Source organism: Seriola dumerili, unplaced genomic scaffold (assembly GCF_002260705.1).
Source record: "Seriola dumerili isolate Sdu_G_001 unplaced genomic scaffold, Sdu_1.0 BDQW01000068.1, whole genome shotgun sequence".
NCBI lineage: Eukaryota > Metazoa > Chordata > Actinopteri > Carangiformes > Carangidae > Seriola > Seriola dumerili.
Window position 1 is genome coordinate 10,393,187 of NW_019174323.1, and position 20,182 is coordinate 10,413,368.

The 20,182-nt window shown below is 39.5% G+C and overlaps 1 protein-coding gene across 1 annotated transcript in view; it reads right to left on the minus strand.

Annotated features, from left to right (window-relative positions):
- LOC111219615 (protocadherin-15-like) overlaps positions 1–20,182 on the minus strand; it is a 131,866-nt gene that overhangs the window by 3,672 nt on the left and 108,012 nt on the right. Inside the window, exons 34-38 of the mRNA XM_022742330.1 lie at positions 15,515–15,536; positions 15,012–15,050; positions 14,676–14,749; positions 10,262–10,391; positions 5,565–6,150 (exon numbers count right to left, since the gene is read on the minus strand). Of these exons, the coding sequence (XP_022598051.1) occupies positions 5,565–6,150; positions 10,262–10,391; positions 14,676–14,749; positions 15,012–15,050; positions 15,515–15,536 (851 nt within the window). The remainder of the gene's footprint in view (positions 1–5,564; positions 6,151–10,261; positions 10,392–14,675; positions 14,750–15,011; positions 15,051–15,514; positions 15,537–20,182) is intronic.

Sequence of the window (20,182 nt, forward strand, 5' to 3'; positions counted from 1 at the left end):
CCTGAAGGTGACAAAACAGCAGCATTTTAAGGCAGTGTAGATATTGCAATATTAATGTGTTGTTGGTAAAGTGATCCTTCTATGTTGCCTTAAAATGTTGCAACACTGCCTTCAACTTTTGGTGATTTTGTAGCTGTATCTCTGACAATGATCTTCGGCTGGTTCCATAAGGAATTTTAGTGCTATCATCATTATCCACTAATCATTATTTCAACATCTTACCAACTAAATTAATTAATTGTTAGAAAATAAACATATATTAATAGTCATTTTCATTGAGGAATACTACCTGTAACTAAGTCTGTGCAACATTTTGATAGTAATACTGACATGATATCCCACAGTTACTTTTTTTCAATAGAAAAACCCTTTTAATGTACTTAAGAAAAGAAGCAAAAGTTCTCAAATTCAAACCCATGTAAACACAAGCAGCTAAACAAGAACTGAACCTAAATATGATACAGTCTAAAATTGGCAAAGTTCGAATTTAAATTTAAATAAATAATCTGATCAAAGAACATGTAATTAAAATGAAAAAATCTTATCAGACACTCGATTACAGCTTTCATTATTTAACTGTTGGTACCAAAAAACATATTGAGGTTCAATACCCAGGCCTGAAAATGGAAAAATTATGATTTTAGACTTCTTTTCCTCCAGAGGGACACAGCCCAGTCTTCTGCAAACAGCATTTTGCACATTTTGTTTTCTTTGTTTCATTGTTTTCCTTCAGTGTTTTTGTGTAACTGTCTGATTAATGACAGAGAGGTGATTGTTACGAGATGGTCAAATGATCCATTCTTTTTTCTTTTTTTTATGATCATAATATTTATTATTTTCAATTTTGGGCCAGTTGCGAATTTAGTTGTGAGGAAAGCACAAGATAAATATTCGGATAGTTTTTATAAATCTTTTTCGAAGTTTGTAGTCCGAGTCCAAACTTGAAATTCCCAACACAAAATGATTCTTAAATAGAAGGATTTGCATTGAATTGAACTCCATTGGCCTAGATTTACTGTCCTTGATTTTGATTGCCTTATCTTTATAGATTACTAGTATTGATTGATTGTCATTGATAATGATTGTAGAGTTTATTTCTACTCACTGTTCATTTCAATTTTCTTTCACAATGTTGTAAAACCTGAATATTTGGGGCCACCTTTCCCCTTTTTTTCTTTTTGATATGTAACATTTCCATATTTTTAAAAATTTTGATTTAAGTTTTTTTTTTCTGGCGTTTCAGTTCAGATCATCCCCTGGGTGTAGTTACAGCGATGACCACACTAATATTTTAAAATCTACAGTAAAATGTTTTAAGTCAACTGGTCTGACTCAAGGTCACATTTACTGCACTGTAACTACACTTCCCTGATATTAGAGAGACAAAATGATAATTAAATTCTCAAATTAATTCTGAAAAAAAATGTTTTATGAGTTGTTTAACTAAAAATTCTCTGAGCCCACTCCTGCTAAAGCAATGGAGGGTTACAAATATATTATGCTTTTATCAAGAAGTCAATTTGCCTGTTTTTAACCCACATTCCAACCCTGACTGACTAAAATTATGCATTCACAGAAGCTTCCTCCAACCTGCAGACAGTACATATTCCTGTTAAAATGCAGGAGATAGTAAAAAGTATAATTTCATTCAAAATGTTGGACTTTAATTTTATAGGCATTTTTGGCAAATGTGGCCACACTCCAAAAAAGAATTTGACTTTCTGTCCTTTTTATTTTCATTTGTAAGTAAAACTTTGCTCTGTGCCAAGTAATGATGTTTGAATTTTAGTGCAATAGTGAAGTTCTGTCACTTCAACTCTTTAGGTTTTATTGTCTACAAATTACTGACATGTTTTACTCATTTTTTAACTCTAATTCATTATTCCTGACCTTGATTCTTAAAATTTGTCAAAATTTAAATAATTCACGCACAAAGATGATCTTTTGTTTGTCGTAAGGCAGCAGGACGATCCCTAAAGCTAACTGTAGCTATGGTAAATTGGTGATCCCAGAAACCACAACTCTCTGTTACTGACAATTCAGCCGATAGGTACAGTCGTCACTGTTAATCCTTTCAGGCTTTTGTTATAATAAATGAAACATGTAGAAATGTCATTACACACAGAAAAAAATATCGTGTTTTAGATCCTGGTGATTACCTACAGCTACCATGCTGGATAACAGTGATGTAACTATGTGAAATCCACACTGACTTTGAACAGGAAGGGACATTTTCTGTTGATTTGTACATTTATAATCCATCTGCTTCATCATGTCATCACATATTGTTTTCTTTCTTTCTAATTTGTAGACCTCATTTCTGAATGTAACATTTCTTAACGTGTTGAACCTGAGACAAATGTGTGTTTCGATGTTATTTATTTTAATGTGAAGCCCTGGTTGGCATTTATCTGTCATTGTTGTTTATGTATAATTTCCTGTAAGTAGTTTTAAGTGTTTTTTTTAATTTATTGCAATATGAGAGAAGATAAACTCTGAACTGCCCTAACTTTACTCAAACGTATTTAGATATAAGAAAATATTTTACTTTATGTGTAAAATATTCAGTATAGTATTCATATTTCTGGCATGTTATTCTGCAGTACACAGCAGCATCTTTTAATGCCTTTTATCTTGTGAGTTTTTCATAAATGTGGACAAAAGCTGACAATTTCAAAGTTTGTTAAATCATCTTTTGATGATTTTGGTGTATTCATTATATCCACTGAATATGACACATTTGCTGACTGTGGGCTATGTTTTATTTTTAGCACTCTGTTGTTTCCATGAGATGTGCAGTATACCCTTTAACATCCACTATCCATGTAATGATGTGGCTGTCTGGTGAACATTTGTCTATTTACTTGAATTTTTAAATGGATGATAATTGGTGGATTTGTTATATACCAGGATCATAATAAAACTACAAATACTTAACTGTGTTGCATATCAGAGTGTCTGTAAGTGTGTGTGTGTGTGTCTGTGTGTGAAAGAGAGAGAGAGAGATCGATCAACTCATCTACCCATTAGCATATAAAGAAGTAAGTGTGACAATGTTGACGAACTACACCATAAAAATGCTCTTACAAAACAACTACAAAACTACTACCAACGACACACCATTTGTAGTAATTTTTGTGTCTCGGTCAATATATATATAGAGCTGGGGAGCCTTGTACTGGTGTCTGCCCAAGGGCTTGTCTCATAATCTGTCCATCCCGTTAGGACTAATTTTATATATCATATAAAACACATATATTTCATTCTACATTTACTTTTTAAAGTATTATTTATATCCATTGTCAGGAAAATGTCGATGTTGACACTTCACTGTAAATAAGTGGTGATTAGCATGGAATGTTTGCAGCTCTTCATTTCTTTATCTGGTGCATTAATGACACCATGTGACCTGCTTAAACAAAATAATACTTACAAAAATAATAATAGGAAACATACACAGTGTGCAACTGTATCTGTACATTTGCTCGAAAAGAATATGTGCTTTTAACTTTGCATTTAGGATGAAGCACACATAATAACTCAGCTTTGTTTTTTGGGTGAAATGCCCCTTTTAACATCATTGCAGCCACTAATCAAATCTTTTGCGCCTGTGTCATAGATTAATGAGCTGAGTTCAGTCTGTCTTTTCCTCTAATAAAGCACAGTGGGTTCGGGAATCAGCGACATAATCAGCTCATTTAGTTGAATCAATAACAGCGTCTTGGACGTGCCCTTCCTTCCAGAAACTGTTTAAAATACTGCTCTCCGGTACAGTCTGCTAATTCCGGTTAATAAGGAGCACTCAGTTTCAAATATCACCACCGGTATGGCACCCTCTGTTGAGTTCCTTAATGCAAAATTATGCAGTCATCAAATTAAATGTGAGAGTTTTAAAACTTGGTTAATTCCACAGCTTAATGGTCCGGTCTCTTTCAGACTTCAAATAAAACAATTCACTGTAATGTGGTTCACAATTAAAAAGTTCCCCCACCTTTATCGCAATGAACTTTGATAAGGGAGAAGGATCCATGTGCTCTGTTGAGTACATCTCTCAGGAATCCAGTAGAATTAGGGAATTAAAAAATAATCTCTTCATTCCAAGCAGTATCTGTTTAATTAAAACAAGATGCAAATATCTTGTACTTTTCTGAATCTCACAGCTTTTTAATCAAGTTAAAACTTTAATCTGACAAACACGAAGTGATGGATAACACCTCACATCCAGTATTGACCGGATTTTTTGTAAGAAACTCATTTAATCTTGCCTTAAACATAGCATTTCAGAATGAGCCTCAAAATCAGGATATTCCATAATTTAAAGTGATCAATATGGCATTTTCAAGTTTCCAATAAAGCGAAAGCTTCCATATTGAGTGAAGCATCAATGCAAAATTTGTGCAAGAGGAAAAAATATTGGCGGGCTTGTGGAAACAACGATATGATAGGTGTAATATATCTTCCATATATTAAAGGAGTAGTTCAACATTTTGGGAAATATGCTTATTTGCTTTCTTGAGAGATAACAAGATCAATACCAATCTTGTTACTGATAGCAGATACAATCAGGTGCACTGACCACATACAATGACCAATGACAAGGTCTCTTTTGGTGGAGCTACGCCTACACCCCATTTGACATTTAGTCACACACCTTGCAACAGTTACATCTTAGTTGGAGAGGAGACATTAACTCAGAGCCAATTTAGCCAAACTCCACGTTTCAATGGATGAAATTGTTTTTTTTTATTTGGATAAAGTTTGCCAAGCAACTTGACAAAGGATAAAAAGGCAAGTTTGAACAATACAAGACTTCATGTGTCAATGAAAAGTGTCAGGCAAATTCAAGATGAGTCGCACCAGTAGCCGTTAATACTGAATGAAACAAAGTGCAGTCCCATACAGAGACACCTGTCGCTTAAAGGGCCATAGAAAGTTCAAAACTTTTTCCTAATGTTCGCTTCATTATCTCTTAGCAAAGTAGAAATATAACAAGTCCTCTCATTCTTGGTCAAGTTTTGTGAAAGTATTTGCAGCTCTGAGATCAGTTGGGCTGAAGGGATGCTCTGATTGGACTCTTGAGAAGTTACAAAACAGACATTTTAATGAGTAAACTGCAGAAATAACCCATTAGATGCCAAGTTACTTCTTAATTTTTATGTATTTTTATCATCCTTTTCTCTGAACTGGAAACAAAAATAAATGAAATTCTTTTAATCGATACATGAAGAATATTAACTTACCGATCTCTTAATTAGCTTTCTCTTAATTGGATTGGAGCATCCCCATTAGATCCACAACTAATGAACAGAAATGATGTCTGAACGCTTTAATGATCCTGGCAATAAGGAGCGAGCACAGTGGCGTCAGCATCAGTCAGAGTTTGGTCATGGGTATGTGAAGGCTGTTCCACGGGCCCATCCATAATTCCTCCTCATCTGACTGCGTTCTGTCACTCGGGCACTCCAACGGCTCCCTCATAACGAGTCCATCGTCGTCTTCTTCATTGCTGTCGTCTACTTTCGACTCTCTCTCTCCTTCTTTCAACTCATCTCTCTCCTCTGTGCTCTGAAGCTGCTGCTCTGTGCCGCCCTGTGCCGCTTTCAGCAGGTTTGATTTGGACGCTGCACTCTCAGGGCCCGTGTTGCTGTTGCTGGTTGACCCTAAAGAAACGCTGGATTGTCGAGTGTTAAACACATTCAGCATTTTATTGTTGTCCGTGTTAGAGAAAGAGGACGTGGCCGTCGCAGACGTGGCCATTCCCGAGCTTTGGAAGGTGCGCAGCGTGTTGCACCCACCGTCTGCTGCTGTTCTGGGGTTGTTCAGGGGTACTCTTTCCTCCAACGTGGCAGCCATTTTGTCTAGTTTTTTAAAGTGCTTTGCCAGCCGTGAGCTGAAGATGGGGGAGGTGAGTTTGAGGTTGTTGTTCGTAGTAGTGTGTGCGTGTATGGGACCTGTGGCGTTTACTGAACGTCGGGTGCGGATGATGGAGCCATTCTGGGCCATGTAGATGCTTCCGTTCACGTTAGCATGGCTGTTGAGGGTGGTGGGTAAGCGGGTGCGTTGGGTTTCCGGCATGCTGTCCTCACCAGTGGAGCTGGTCTCGTATTCTCGGTCCACCACCAACTTGACCCGACGTTTTCTACTGCCATGCTGGAAAAACACACAAATAATTTAGCATTAAACCACGGATAGTTGAGAGATTTCATCAATGTTCCCTAAATAGAGTTTCACTGGTATGGGCTAACCTGGCCGAGGCTAGCTGGTTTGTTGGCTAACTTCAGAAGAAAAAAGGAAATAATAGAAATGGAAGCAAAACGTAAAAATAACTTCTTTAAACATAGGTTTCCTAATGACTCGTCTTTAACTTGAAGGCTAGCTTCACATTTTCGGTCTGTCTTAACACAAGACTCACAATACACATTTCTGAAGTTTAGCTGAAGCTAATGTTTATGTTGTGTTTCCTGCCTTAGCCACAGTGAGGGTAGAAAGGACTAGGTTTCTACAGCCATGCAGTTAGCTCTGTGAGGCTGTACTACGGCACAGCAGTGATTGGAGATAAATGCCAACATGAGCATGTTAACATGCTCACAATGACAACTAACACGCTGATGTTAAGCAGGTACTATGTAACATTTACCATGTGCGCAATCTTAGTTTAGCATGCTAACATTTGCTAATTTGCACTGCAAACACACTCACACTGCAAACAAACTACACAGCAAAGACAATAAGTGCAACAGAGTTTACTCCCGATTTTTGGTTGTAACTCTTTATAAAGTAAAACACTGTAACCGTAAAACCTATGCTCAGTTAGGTCAGAGCAAACACTGCTGTGCACACACACACACACACACACACACACAAACACACAAACACACTTTGGAAGAAGAAAAGGGCTGCTGTGAAAATAACTGACCTGTGATTGCACAACATAACCCTCAGATTTTCCATTTAACCTCCATAGTGTGGAAGAAAGAACCTGTTCATCATTATAGAGAAAACATATTTCTCCCACTGCATATAACAGGTACTAGAAGAACTGACTGACACAGGGAGAATGATAGACACAGAAAAGAAATGATTAATGAGAAAAGCTTGAGTGAACCTTAGGTGCAACAAAGAGAGGTCAGTGAATAACAATCTCTGAGCTGCAGCAGCAGAGAAATAAGCAGCTGGAGGTGGGGTTTTCACAAAAGGAAAATGAGACCAGTCAGCCCAGGAGAAAAACTACCAGAGAAGACCTGCCAAAGATTTCAAGAGTATCAGAGCTGTTATAAAAGAAGACGAGACAGACGAAGAAGAGCGAGAGAAGATAGGCTGATTGGAAAAAGGGGATTAAAAACAGAAGGTAAAAACACAGAAAGAGATACTGTGCGAGGGCAGCAGAGGACATGCAGGCAATTTACACTCCTGTGAGTGTAAATCACACCAAACAAGAAAAAGAGAGAGATTACAGCAATAAATTCCACTCAGGTAATGACTGCACTCCCAATCCAGGCATTTTCACCAAGATCTTACTCAGTGGCAAAGAATTTAATCATGGGGGGGGGGGGGCTCAGTCCTCATCTGCATTTCAATCAGCTGACTCATTTTCCAAATCCCCCACTTCTTCCTTCTGGTTTCCTTCCCCCACAAGGCTGCTTCTCTTCTCCTCCTCCTCCTCTTCGGCGTCCTCGATGATGGGTGACAAGTCGTCCGAGTTGTCGATCACGCCCGAGCTGATGTCTAATTGGTTGTGGCTGGAAACTCGCCTACTTGATGAAAACTTCCGCGATCTTTTCCCATCTTCCTCCTCCTCCTCTCCTGATTCCTCATCTTCCTCATCTTCCTCACTCTCCTCCTCGCTCTCTTCCTCTATTGTTTCATGTGAAGAAAGTGGGTGTCTAGAAGTTCTGGGCCTAGAACTAGAAACTGTAGAACCTGAATATCTTGAACTTTTAGAGACATTGCTGCTGTTTCTATCTGACTCATTGCGGCTGCTCCTTCCTCTCCGTCTGCTCATGCTTTCTTTCTCTAAATTGGCACGACCACTTCTACTTTTACTACTAATGCTTTCGCTACTTGTGGAACTGTTACTAACCCTACCCTTTGAGTGTTTTCTGCTCGACTCTTTCCCCTCATCCTCACTCTCTAACCCTGACTCCTTCTCTGACCCCTCTCCCTCTTGGCTTTCACTCTCCAGCTCTCTGTCTGTGTTAGGAGTTCCCTCCTCCTTTTCTGCTCCTGAGTCAGACTCATTTTTTTCTGTTTCTGTATCAGATTCGGTCTTGTCGTGCCCGGCTGTGACAGATGATGTGGGGCTACTTGCATTGGAGAGACTAAACTCTGAGTCCTTGCTGCCACTTCCTGTTTCAGAATCGCTGTCATGAAATCTTTTTCCTCTCTTCCACCATCCCTCAATGGAACTATCTTCCTCTCCTAACTCCCACCTCCTCCTTGCCTCCTCTGTGGCTCTCTCTGACACTGATGCAGAAACACTCATATCTCCTATGGAGCTATACATCTTCCTGCTGTTCTCCTCTCCCCTATCCAAGCTTTTTCCATCACTCCACTGCTCGTCTCCCACCCTGGCGGGTCGCTGGAGTCTTCTGGCGAGGGAGATAAGACTGAGGGCCTCACTCATCTTTTGTTTTACTGGCAGGGTTTTGCTGGCTTCAAGGGACGTCTGGAAGTAACTCCCATTGATGACCATGCCACCGTCCAGGCTGAAAGACCGGCCAGAGGACGACAAGCCAGGGAGTTCTCCCCCGTGCTCTCCTCCAAAAGCATTTCTCATCCCATTGTTTCCCATTGTCACACCACCTCTGTTGCTTCTCCCCCATGTTTCCATTTCTCCTCTACCTCCTCTTTCTCTCCCTCTTTCTGTTGATTCATCTCTTCCTCCTCCTTTGTTTTCTCTTTTCCCTGCCTCCCCTCTCTCAAACCCTTTCCCCAGGCCTTCCTCTTTTCTTTCTTCCAGCCTTTCTCTACCTCCACCCCCCACTTCCAGCGGTCCAATTCTGGCTTTGTTCCATGGTGGGTGGATGGCAGGAGGCTGCCCAGATGTTTTGCTCTCAGTGGTCAGCAGTGTGCTGACTCTCATCATGGCTTTCAACCTGGCGGCCGCACTCGAGCCCTTGGCCTTTGTGTTTATGGTCGTAGCACCCGCCAATGGTTGTTTTTTATCGCCCTCACTTCTGGGGTCTCCTGGGTTCTTTCTTGGTGGAGGACGGGGCTGGAAGTTAGCAGGGTGTGGGGCTAATCTACTTCCTCGAAACTGTCTCCTCACCTGATGATATTAGTCCAAAACCAAATAAGAACATTTAGCAAATGGTCAAATATCTGCAAAAAGCATCAGCATTAATGTCAACAATATTATTAGGAGCTGGCTTTGACCTTGTACCTCATATTCTTCCACAGGAGAAATGCTACCACTAACACAAACTTTCACTGAGTCTAGTACTATGAAAACTTGCATGATAAGAATACGTAAATAACTTTTTTGTCATTGGAGAGTATACATCTTAAACCTGCAGTGTGGAAGTTTTCTCTCTCAACCTTCTGGCAGTGAGAATAATTACACAAATATTATCAACGTCTTCTCCTTTTTTAGACTGTAACCCTTTCTCTAAATGCAGAGTTTTTCATCTGGAGGATCAGAAACCTTTCTTGGAGGTCTACGTTTTTCCACCATAGGCTCCGCCATACTTGCAGTTACTGTAGCCTACTCTGTCTCCATCGCTACAGTTGCTCCCTGCATCAACTATGGCAAACCAATGTGCAATGTGTGCAATGCTTCTGGACACCAAATGCTTGATTTAAAACTCTGGTATACTGTGAATTACAGAGAGATTTACCTGCTTATTGATAGGGTTAATCAGCATTGTGTGAAGTTGTTTCTCAAGGACTTGAATAATTTATTTTGTAAAAGTCCTGCACTCCCGCTTTAAACTTTAAACTATCAGAAATACACACATTTGTTTTCTGGCAAAGAGTTAGAAAACAAGATAATTAGTAAGCTTTGGATTTGTTGGTAGGTGGCTGTAGTTTCCTGGGCATGAGAGTGATATTCATCTTCTTAACTAACTCCTGGCAACAAAGCGAATGAACATACATCTCAAAATGCTTAACTGTTCACAACCTGATAATTTATACTATATATGCCGAATTTCATTGAAAGGTTTAGTAATCAAAAATACATTAAAATTATGTGGACCACCCCCAAGGAAGGTGGGTGTTGAATGGTTAGTGACGGTTTGTGTTCTGTTTCTACAGTGTTTACCTCTGCGTCAGACTCCTGTGGGCTGTAGTAGTAGCTGCCGTCATCATCGACAACAACTTCTCCATATTCATCGTAGAGGCCGGAGGGTGAGATCAACTTCCTGCGACTTCCATACTGAGGAAGGTCATACCTGTACCAAGTGACGGAGGGAGAAAAAGAAATACGCACAGAGCATTACAGATGAGCAATAACCAAGAAGAGGCTGTGCAGAGCAGAAAAATGATTTTGTGTTAAAATAAATAATTAATCAGAAGCAGTGGTACTGGATAACAACCTCTGCCAATCATAAGTGAAGACATGAGAAAAACTTTACAAACAAAACCACACGTGGCTAATGCTTTCCCATAACCACTTAAAGCCACACCACGCAGGACAACACTGTGGTTCACTCCAATGATGAGCAGTGTCTAATGACTCCTAAGCAAAGCTGCTTTAATCACAAAAGGAGCATTTTGTTGCCAGTAGACATTTTGTTAGCAGAAAACACTGGAATCGATTTTCTTCCCCTTTGTCTCTTTTTGTTGCCTGTTGCCGGGAGCGCTGCCTGGCTCAACCGGCCAAGAAACTGTGTTGTGCATCATCACTTGGGCTCTGTGCCCTGCAGCAAGCAACTCAGAGAGCCAGTGGGTCAAAAAACATATCTTTTCAAATGCTTTTCTGGAAACAATATGTCCCAGAGTGATTAAAGTAACAAATCTGCTGGTAGTCCTTTGGCTTCCCTCCATAACAGTTGTACAGAAAAGTTGCCTTGTGTAATCACTATGCTTAGAGTCAACTGGTGGAAGAAGCCGCTCTCCCATTACAGTAAGTAGCCAAGTAATAAACAAATGGAAGGGACACATGGATGAAGGATGTGTTTGGATGAGAAAAGGGGCGAAAGAGGGAGAAAAAAGAGGCAAGGGAAAGAAACATCAACAAGCGAATAGTGGATTGGTCAAAAAAGAAAGACCAGGCCAGTCTAATATGTCACAAAGCCTAATCCTTATAGTATGGCCTCTGCAAGCTCATGTAATGAGTCCTAACCTAACACTAAAACCTGCTTATGGGTTTTCACAGTCATTACTGTGAAATCATTTAAGTGCACACACACTCAAATTACTTAAAGGCTACAGAAGCTCTTTGCCTATATTTTCCTTCTTCACTCCTTTTCTTTCTTACTCATCCCCCTCTCTGTGTCACCACTAGGGAGCAGTAATGATATGATAATCAGTTGATGCAGTTCAAAGTTGCCAGAATCATTGATAGAGTGAGTGAGTGAGTGAGTGAGTGTGTGTGTGTGTGTGTGTGTGTGTGTTAAAATGGACTAAACTGGGTCACTGGCTGTTTCTGGTGACTCTCCATATGCTAAATGGTTGTTTCATGATGAGTCCGTGGACGTGTGATCACATTCACATACTAAGATATGACAGAGTACTGGTAGAGAGTGCTTTAATAGCCTTTAAATGTCACTGAGTGAGGAAATAAAACACTATTTTTGATTCCCAAATGAAACAAAATATGATTTATTAGTAAGAGAGAGAGTGCGAAGGCTGGTATGAAGATATTTTTCAATGGGCCATGGAGACAAAATCAGAAATTCAGTTTTTCAGAATGGCTGATTCATTATTTAGATTTAACTCTCAAGGTACATTGCACCTGTTCTACATGAGAAAGTGCATTTACTAGTTGCAGGCTGGGAGAACAGTTGTATAATGTGACCTGTGTCCCTGAAGTCACCATTTGAAAAGTCTGGGAAGATTACTCTAGCGACATCACTTGAATAATGTGCTTCAAGACCACAATTTTTTTTTTTTTTTACCAAAGCCTACATTACACACTGGCAGTATGGAAACTGAAACTTGGTCATTTGCCAAACAATGGGGCTTTAAAGACAAATGCTTTAGAGCTGCCTTATGGAAAATGTACAACCAAATGTTTTTGGAACTTGATGCATGCTAGGGACTAAAAGTCATGAGCTGCTCTCAACCTCTGCTGCTTCCATTTGACCGTTCCTTTCTTGATCTGTTTCTCATTCCCATTACATCTCTTGAGTAAAAGTCTGCATGTCCAGCTTGTTTTAAGTTATGTGCAAGGGGTATGAGGATATTAATAACAAATAGGAAAAACATTTGGGACATACACTTATTTTCTTTCTTGCCATGAAATGAGAAGAAGTCAAATATGATGCTAAAACTTATCTGAGTCGTTTTTACTCTTTGGTTTTTGTAAGAATTTAAGAAACAAGACGTAACATGTTAATTAATAAACTATAAAGTAAAGCAGGAAGGTGGATTCTGTAAACTGGAGGTCTACACGCATGGCCAAAATTAGGGGAGGTGTGAATGAACATAAAACAGCTTGCACACTACAGGGCTCCAATACTGACTTATGTATTGCACCACAAAAAAAAAAGTCTTTATGCGAAGCTAAGCTATCTGACTCCTGGCTGGAGTTTCATACTTAAGCAAATAAGTGTATTCCTCAACATGTCGAACTATTCCTATATATTCATATTTTTCCCCATTAATAACTTTATGCCACTGTCACCCTGCCTAAAACAACCTTGATGTACAGACTTATCTTTTTGTTCTCGCATTCATCCTCATTCATCCTGCCCTTACAACATAGTCAATCATGCCAGATTTCTAGTCTCCTCATCCTATATTTTTTATGTGGGTGCCCTAACTCGGCACCTATCAGCTACGCAGCAGTCACAGTGCTCGTCACCCACGCCAATAACGATTTTGGAAAAGCAAGATTTAATCCCTTATTGCTGCATGTACGGGTTGAGTATTTTACTCTTGACTAGAGGGCAACATGAATTTAGCTTATTTTGTTGTTATTTTTTCTTTTTTTCTCCATCAAAACATCAGACCCGTGCAACAAATGGTTCAAGTTATTTTTTGCATCTGTATAAATCCAATCAGAATCACGCCAGTGGCAGATGGCTACATTCCCATACATGCAGAGAAAATCCCATTTTGATCTCGTCTTTTGAAGACAGATTAAAGAAAGGGTCAAAAGGTCATGAACCCACTCTACTGTAGCAGTGGAAGTAAATACTGGAACGGCTTTTGACTGTATCTCAAAAAGAAAACTTGGTCCATGTCCTGAGTGGCGGTTTAGTACTTGTTAGCATAGTCTACCTGCACCTTTCATTTCTAACTGAAACAAATAAAGTGATTACATCTGAATCCCACAGGGTCACAAAGTCTGATTTCCTGCTACTGTGTACGTACAGAGTCAGACATGAGTTTGTGAATGTAGCTCTAAGCCAACAGCATCTGGCCCATTGTCTGCTTCCACGGCTGGCTGCCTGATTAGCTGCTACGGTAATGCAATGCTAGGAAGAGAGAATTAGCTGTGTGTGTGTGTGTGTAAGAAAGAATGAGCAAGAGAGCATTTCTCACTGAGTGTATGAGTGAGTGAGTGATGAATGTGTTTTCCATGAGAGATTTTATGTCTGTGTGTGTGTGTGTGTGCTACTGTGTATTTATGTTTGAGTGTGGGTGGGTGTATAAAATCAAGTTCCCAGGAGTCTGCAGCTAAAATTATAAAAATTACACAATGCATCACGGATGGATGCGTGCCGATTAGCAGACACACACACACACACACACACACACACACACTTGGGAGGGATGCAATGATTCGTCAGAGGTCTTGTTCATGAACGCTTTGATTTAATGTGTGTGTGTGTGTGTGCGTGTGTTCAATATATTGCCATTTCTATACTATATTTCTTGACTTTTCAACACCAGGCTTCCAAGGAATGACACACACTTACAGTACACACACACACTTTGAACAAAATCATTGTAAGATCTTCCTCCAGCGCCTCTGACTTCGTGTAGTTCAAAAACATATGAACTATATGAGAGTGGGAAGGCTGGTATGAGGCACGTCGCCAGTGTCAACGTTTCACAGTGGCCAACACACTGCGTGAGCGATGCGATCAGCTTGATATCAAAGCAGCTGTCACAGGGCTGACGTGACGCCCAGCCGGATAAAGTGCACACGCTGACCTCCAAGATCACGGAGGAGGAAATATCATTTATCAGTGATATTAGTGAAGCCTGGCAGTCACTGCTAGAGCTCAAAGGTGAGAGATGAAACATAGTGGAGGTGGTTCTCCGTATACTTCCTACTGTGTGCCCCTGATGGCAAATAATACATTGCTTATATATACAGCAAATGTAATAAAGTAAAAACAAATGTTTAGGCAATAAACGGTGTGCAATTATTAGTCATTATATGATAACAAACACCTATGTGCAGAGGAAAAGCATCCATATTTAATTTTGTAACATTATATGATTGTAACACAATAGGATAGATATATGTACATATAGATAAACCTATGTTAAGATATGAACATATATATGTCCCTATATGTACAGAAAGCAATATGTGCTGTAGGGTGTGACGTACTAACCCATGATCATAGTTGTAATAATCCTGTGTGTAGTAGTCCTGTCCGGGGTCGATGCCAGATTCCATTGATAACTCCTGTGAGATTGACAAACCATTATTAGTATGTAGAACACATGCTTTACACACACTATGAGACATATGCACATTATATACAGTACATACTCATATATATGTATTTAAAAACATCTGAATGCATCCGCACAAAACCCCCTACGTGGATGTACCCCACCCCCAACCCCTTCCACCCTCATCCCCACCCCACAACCTGTCCAAGGACCCACACACTCAAGCAGAAAACCACAAATAAAGTGGAGTGCAGAAAAAAGAGAGAGAGTACCTCTGGTCTGAGCAGAGAAGGTCGCAGAAGTTGTTGTGTCTGCCAGAGGGAAAGAAAAGCAGCGAATGACAAGACAAATGGAAGATGTTAGGAGCTCTCCCCCAAAAAATGGTCTATTATGGAATAGACATCTGTTTGGAAAGCAGAAAATCAATTACTGATGTTCCTCATTCAATATTGCTTGAATGCAGAGGATTCGATGTGTGTATTTGTGTCATTTGGTGTTTGGTTGACTTTCATTATCAGTGTCTTTGTGTTTTTATGTTTTACATTATATTTCTACTTGATGTCTTTAGACAAGGGAGACAGTCAGTCAGTTATGTAAACAAAATAAATTGTAAACACAGCACTGATTATATTGTGCTCCATCTTGACTACATCAAACAGAACAGAATAGAAAGAGGAGCAGAAAACAAAGACGGGGCCAACTAAACATCAGAGGACAAGACGAAAAAGTAAATAACACATGCAACTACAGCGTGCAAGCAGTGAAAGACACCTACCTCTTGTTGTCCATATCCACGCCTGGAAGATCACAGAAACAGAGACCCCATAAACCAAAATGACCGAGAAAACATTCAACATAACACACTTGATGTAGACGTGTGTTTCATACATTTCAGCACATCACCGAGCAGTTTCCTTACTGCAGAGGAAATGGGAAGTTTAAATCAAAATCCAAATAGATGTGGCCTCCTGGAAACATTTCACATTTTGGAATTTAACAGTTTCTGAGAAGAAAGCAAGAGGATGAGATGTGTAGAAGTGTATGTATGGGATTGTGTGTATTTTGAGAAAATTGAAATAGAGAGGGAGGGCTCTATAAGAGGACAAACAAAAGAGAAAGAACACAAAAAATATAGTTTTGCACTGTTAACTGTTTATTTTGATAAGTATTCTGATAATAGCTCACAAATATATAATATTCATATCTCATTTACAACCCAAATGAGCTTATCCTATTATTATAAGTTTTGATGGGGTATATTGATACCGGCCAAATAATTGTAAGTTATGACTACTTTAATAGATGGGATGTTTTATTCAAGAGTACAGGGCTACTCGTTATCATGTATGCATGTAAACACACTGTTTAGCACAAATCCAGTGGTGTGGTGGTACGTACACTCAACAAGCAGCCAACAGATGTTAGTCTGAGTTTAGCTTAACTCTGCACAGGAACCCTGGCAAATGTGGTCAAGGCTGACCAGCAAGTGAGCACAGAAGAATTTAACGAACCTTTCCTCCTGTGAAATACTCCCTGCCCGGCTCTAATCAAGTGTTTGTACTTTCTGTTTTTGTAACGGCAGGGGTCTCAAACCAAATTAACTGAAGGCCACTGGCAATAATTGTCCACCTGTCTTGAAACAGTTTGGCCTCCTGGCAAACCTTTTAACTTTGGAAAAAAATATCATGGCATATTAAAAAAAGTCAGTATTTCCACTACAAAATTCTGAAGCCTTGACAGAAAATTACATGATGACTCTGAATAAAAGGCTGGGGAAAAGTCAAAATGTGAGAAATATCATTTCGATGGTCATATGTAACAATAAATTTGTATTTCCCAACCCATGAGTTTGAGGGATCAGTGTTTTTTGTTTTTGATAATACCAAATGATACTGTTGATAATACTAAAAGAATTATTATCATCATTATGGTTTTCAATTGAGCGTCCATAATCAAGGCAGGATGGTTTTATAAGCAAAGAATATAATCATTATCGGAGCGTCTCCTCCAAAATAAATTGCATTCCTGTTCATTTCAGCTATGTCAGTAATTTTTACAGACTGCATGCAGAGGAGCAGACTGTTAAAAAAAAGCATGCTTATGATTTTGCATGAAGCCAGAGAAGGCTGAGGTTAATTACTCTTGGGAAATCAAACAAGTCCAAAAAAGATGCTCGAAGCCTCGATACATGAACCTTATGACTATGCGTAGCTTGTTATTGATATGATATCCGTTCTGGTACATTTTAATCATTAAATTCAGACGTTACATGAAATGAGGGAACATTTTGGTCTGACAACAACAAAGTGTAAATCAAACTGCAATCCCTGTTCCTGCATAAATGTATTACAGTTACTTTACAAACATTGCCCTGATAACTTTTCCTTTTTCAAATATTATTAAAATAAGTAAGCAAAGTACAGAGCTAGAGCTAGCTGATTCAATAGCATAAAGACAGCTAGCTTGCCTCTGTCCATTAGTTGAAAAATATACTCTTACAAGTCTCTCTATCTGTAAAGCATCGTAATGAACACATCATAACATGCTGGTTCTATATAGCTTCATATTTGCCAAAGATCCTAATCCTAATAAACTTTTTCATGTTGCCACATATCAGACAGAATGAACAAATATGTTTGATATTGCTTACAGTACTGTCAAATTAGGACTTAGTGTTCTTAGAAATCAAACTTCAAAGACAGTAAGGCCAAGTGAGACAGAGGGACGGAGTAAGAAACTTCAAAAATGAGGGAAAAACAATGCTGGTAATAAAAAAAAAGAAAAGAAAAAAAAGTGTGGAAAACACCAAAGGGAAAAATACAAAGAAATAAAGAAAGAACAAACAAACAAAAACCGCTCTGTCCATGCGTCTTAACTATGTTGCCAGCAGGACCTATTGTCTTGTGAAACCAAGGTAATGAGCTGGCAAAATGATGATATATCACTGAACAACAAATGGCGACTTTTGGAGGACACATCAGATTCTCCTTTGTGTTATTAGCCTGAGAACACACACAGGCATGTGTATGCAAATCGCTACGCCACTTGGACCTTTCATTAAATAGATTCAGACATGAATATACGTCTTTGTGCCTCTCAAACACACACACAGGCCGACGCATAATCCCAGGAGAAATTGTAGCCTTTCATTCACCATCAAAATACAGTTGGGAATGAATGAGTATGCTTCAAAAAGACAAGATTATCTGGTTAAATAAGGGTGATGGGTAGATGCACTGAAGGACACGAGTGGTTGAATGGAAGCAGTTGAATGGATAAATGAATGGAGGGATAAGTGGATGAAGACATGGATGAAAACGGTTGGTTTTTGGGTGATCTACAGGGTAGAATGAAATAGCCCTTATCACCATCACAGAGTGTGTAAATGTGTGTATACACTCCAGATTATAGCTGGCAGCTGTATGTGCCTAGCATTGTATATACTGAAATCTGTGTCTGTGTGTGTGTGTGTGTGTGTGTGTGTGTGTGTGTGTGTGTGTGTGTGTGAACATAAGTCTATCTCTGTGTCCTTGTTGCTCTGAGAGACACATTATTAGGTCCTCTTCTTCAGACAAACACACAGGCTGCTATCTGATCTGCGTCTCACACACACACAGAAACATACACGCATCTGACATGATTGACTCCTGCTCTTTGTGTCCTCTCCACCTTGTCTTGCGGTGTGTATGAGAAACCGGAGAGAAATATTATTAGCTCTTAAAGAACACACTCTCTTCTTCTCCTATTTTCTCTCTGCATTTCTCTCTCCTCTCTATAGAGCCACTGTGCCTCCCTCGCCCTTTGCACTGTCACTTTTCTACTAATTTTTCCTTTTTTCTCCTACCTGTTTCCCTTTCTCTGCCTATTTCAGCCTTTTTCTCTCTACGTCTCCTTGCAGTGTGGTTTCATGTTACACAGAAAACGACTTCAGATATGTTCACATTTCCAGATTTCCAGAAAAAAAAAACCTCTGAAGGAAAGTAAACGATCAGTCAAGAAGATGCTCCTTTGTATTGCAAATGTAGTTAAAGACAACGACCAATGCAGACAAATAACCAGGTGTCAGCTTTAAGCAGTGTCTCGAGCAAACAGTTGTCTTCTTTCCATTATATTTATCCAGCATTTATGAAATATTGTAAACTTAATTCGGCATTTCTAAGATTTAAATGGGTTAGCACAGTGATACACTGTCGCCTCACAGCAAGAAGGATCTGGCTTCGAACTTGCCGGCTGACTGGGGCATTTCAGTGTGGACTTTGCTTGTACACCCCGTGCTTGTGTGGATACTCCATCTTCCTCACACAATCCAAAGACATGCACGTTAGGTTAATTAGTGACTCTAATTTGCCTTGACTCTAAATAGCGTGAATAGTTGTGTGTCTGTATATGTCAGCCCTATGATGGACTGGTGACCTGACCTGTACCCAATGTCAGCTGGGGTTGGCGACCCTATAAGGATAAGTGGTATGGATAATGAATGAATAAAAAGGTTTAAATGTCTAATAATCAGTAAATTTCCATTTCCTTTCATTTCAGTCATCCTGATATTTTGCTCATGTTAGCCTATTTTGTGGTCAGGGTAGGGCTATTTTGTATTGCCCAATCTAATCAATAGCAATGACATATCCATCTCGCCGTTGTTATTTTCAGTCAACACGGAAGCTGATTTACAAGTCATTTTTGTTGAGTCACAACAAGCTATACTGAAGCGCCATTTTCCCCTTGCTAATTTTAAAGGATGTTGACAGGTAGCTAGCTAGCTATGTGGGAAGATTTCTAAATCCTGCCTGCAAAGCTCTGATTGGCCAAATGCTTCTTCAACCGGCTGAAATGGCTGTCAGTGGGCACAAGTGGGCATATTGTAATTTTCCTTGCTGTATCTCATGGCTGTTTACTACTTCAATGACTCAGCGAGGATCAAACCTGCGACTTTACAATTACGTGACAGCCGCTCTCTCACTATGTCTTGAATCTCCGTTTCTCAGTTCAGTTTCAATTAAATGCAGTCTGCTTCGCTGGGTGTTGAACACAATACATATTCCCACAGATGTCTGGGGATGTCTGTTTTCTAGCAAAAGCAGACAATAAGAAGTGAAAGAATGAAAGCAGAATCTGTCTTTGGGACAATGATGATACTCTGTGAGTGTGTGTGCGTGTGCGTGTGTGTTTGAGTGTGGGTAATGACATGCAGCACACTCAGGTTGAAATCTAATCTTAACATAAAACATTTCCAACCCAGTCAGCTGAAACAGCAGCACTGCCTGCAACCTGTTTAATACCGCTGTGTGTTTGTGTGTGCACAGGTTCACACTCCTGTTGTGTTTTCCCTTTGGGTGTATGGATTTATAAAATCACATCACGACACAATAAGGGTCATGGCTTGATCATGATTTTGTGTATGTTGGCAAAATGCATTGAAACCAGCTCATTCTGTCCTCTAACA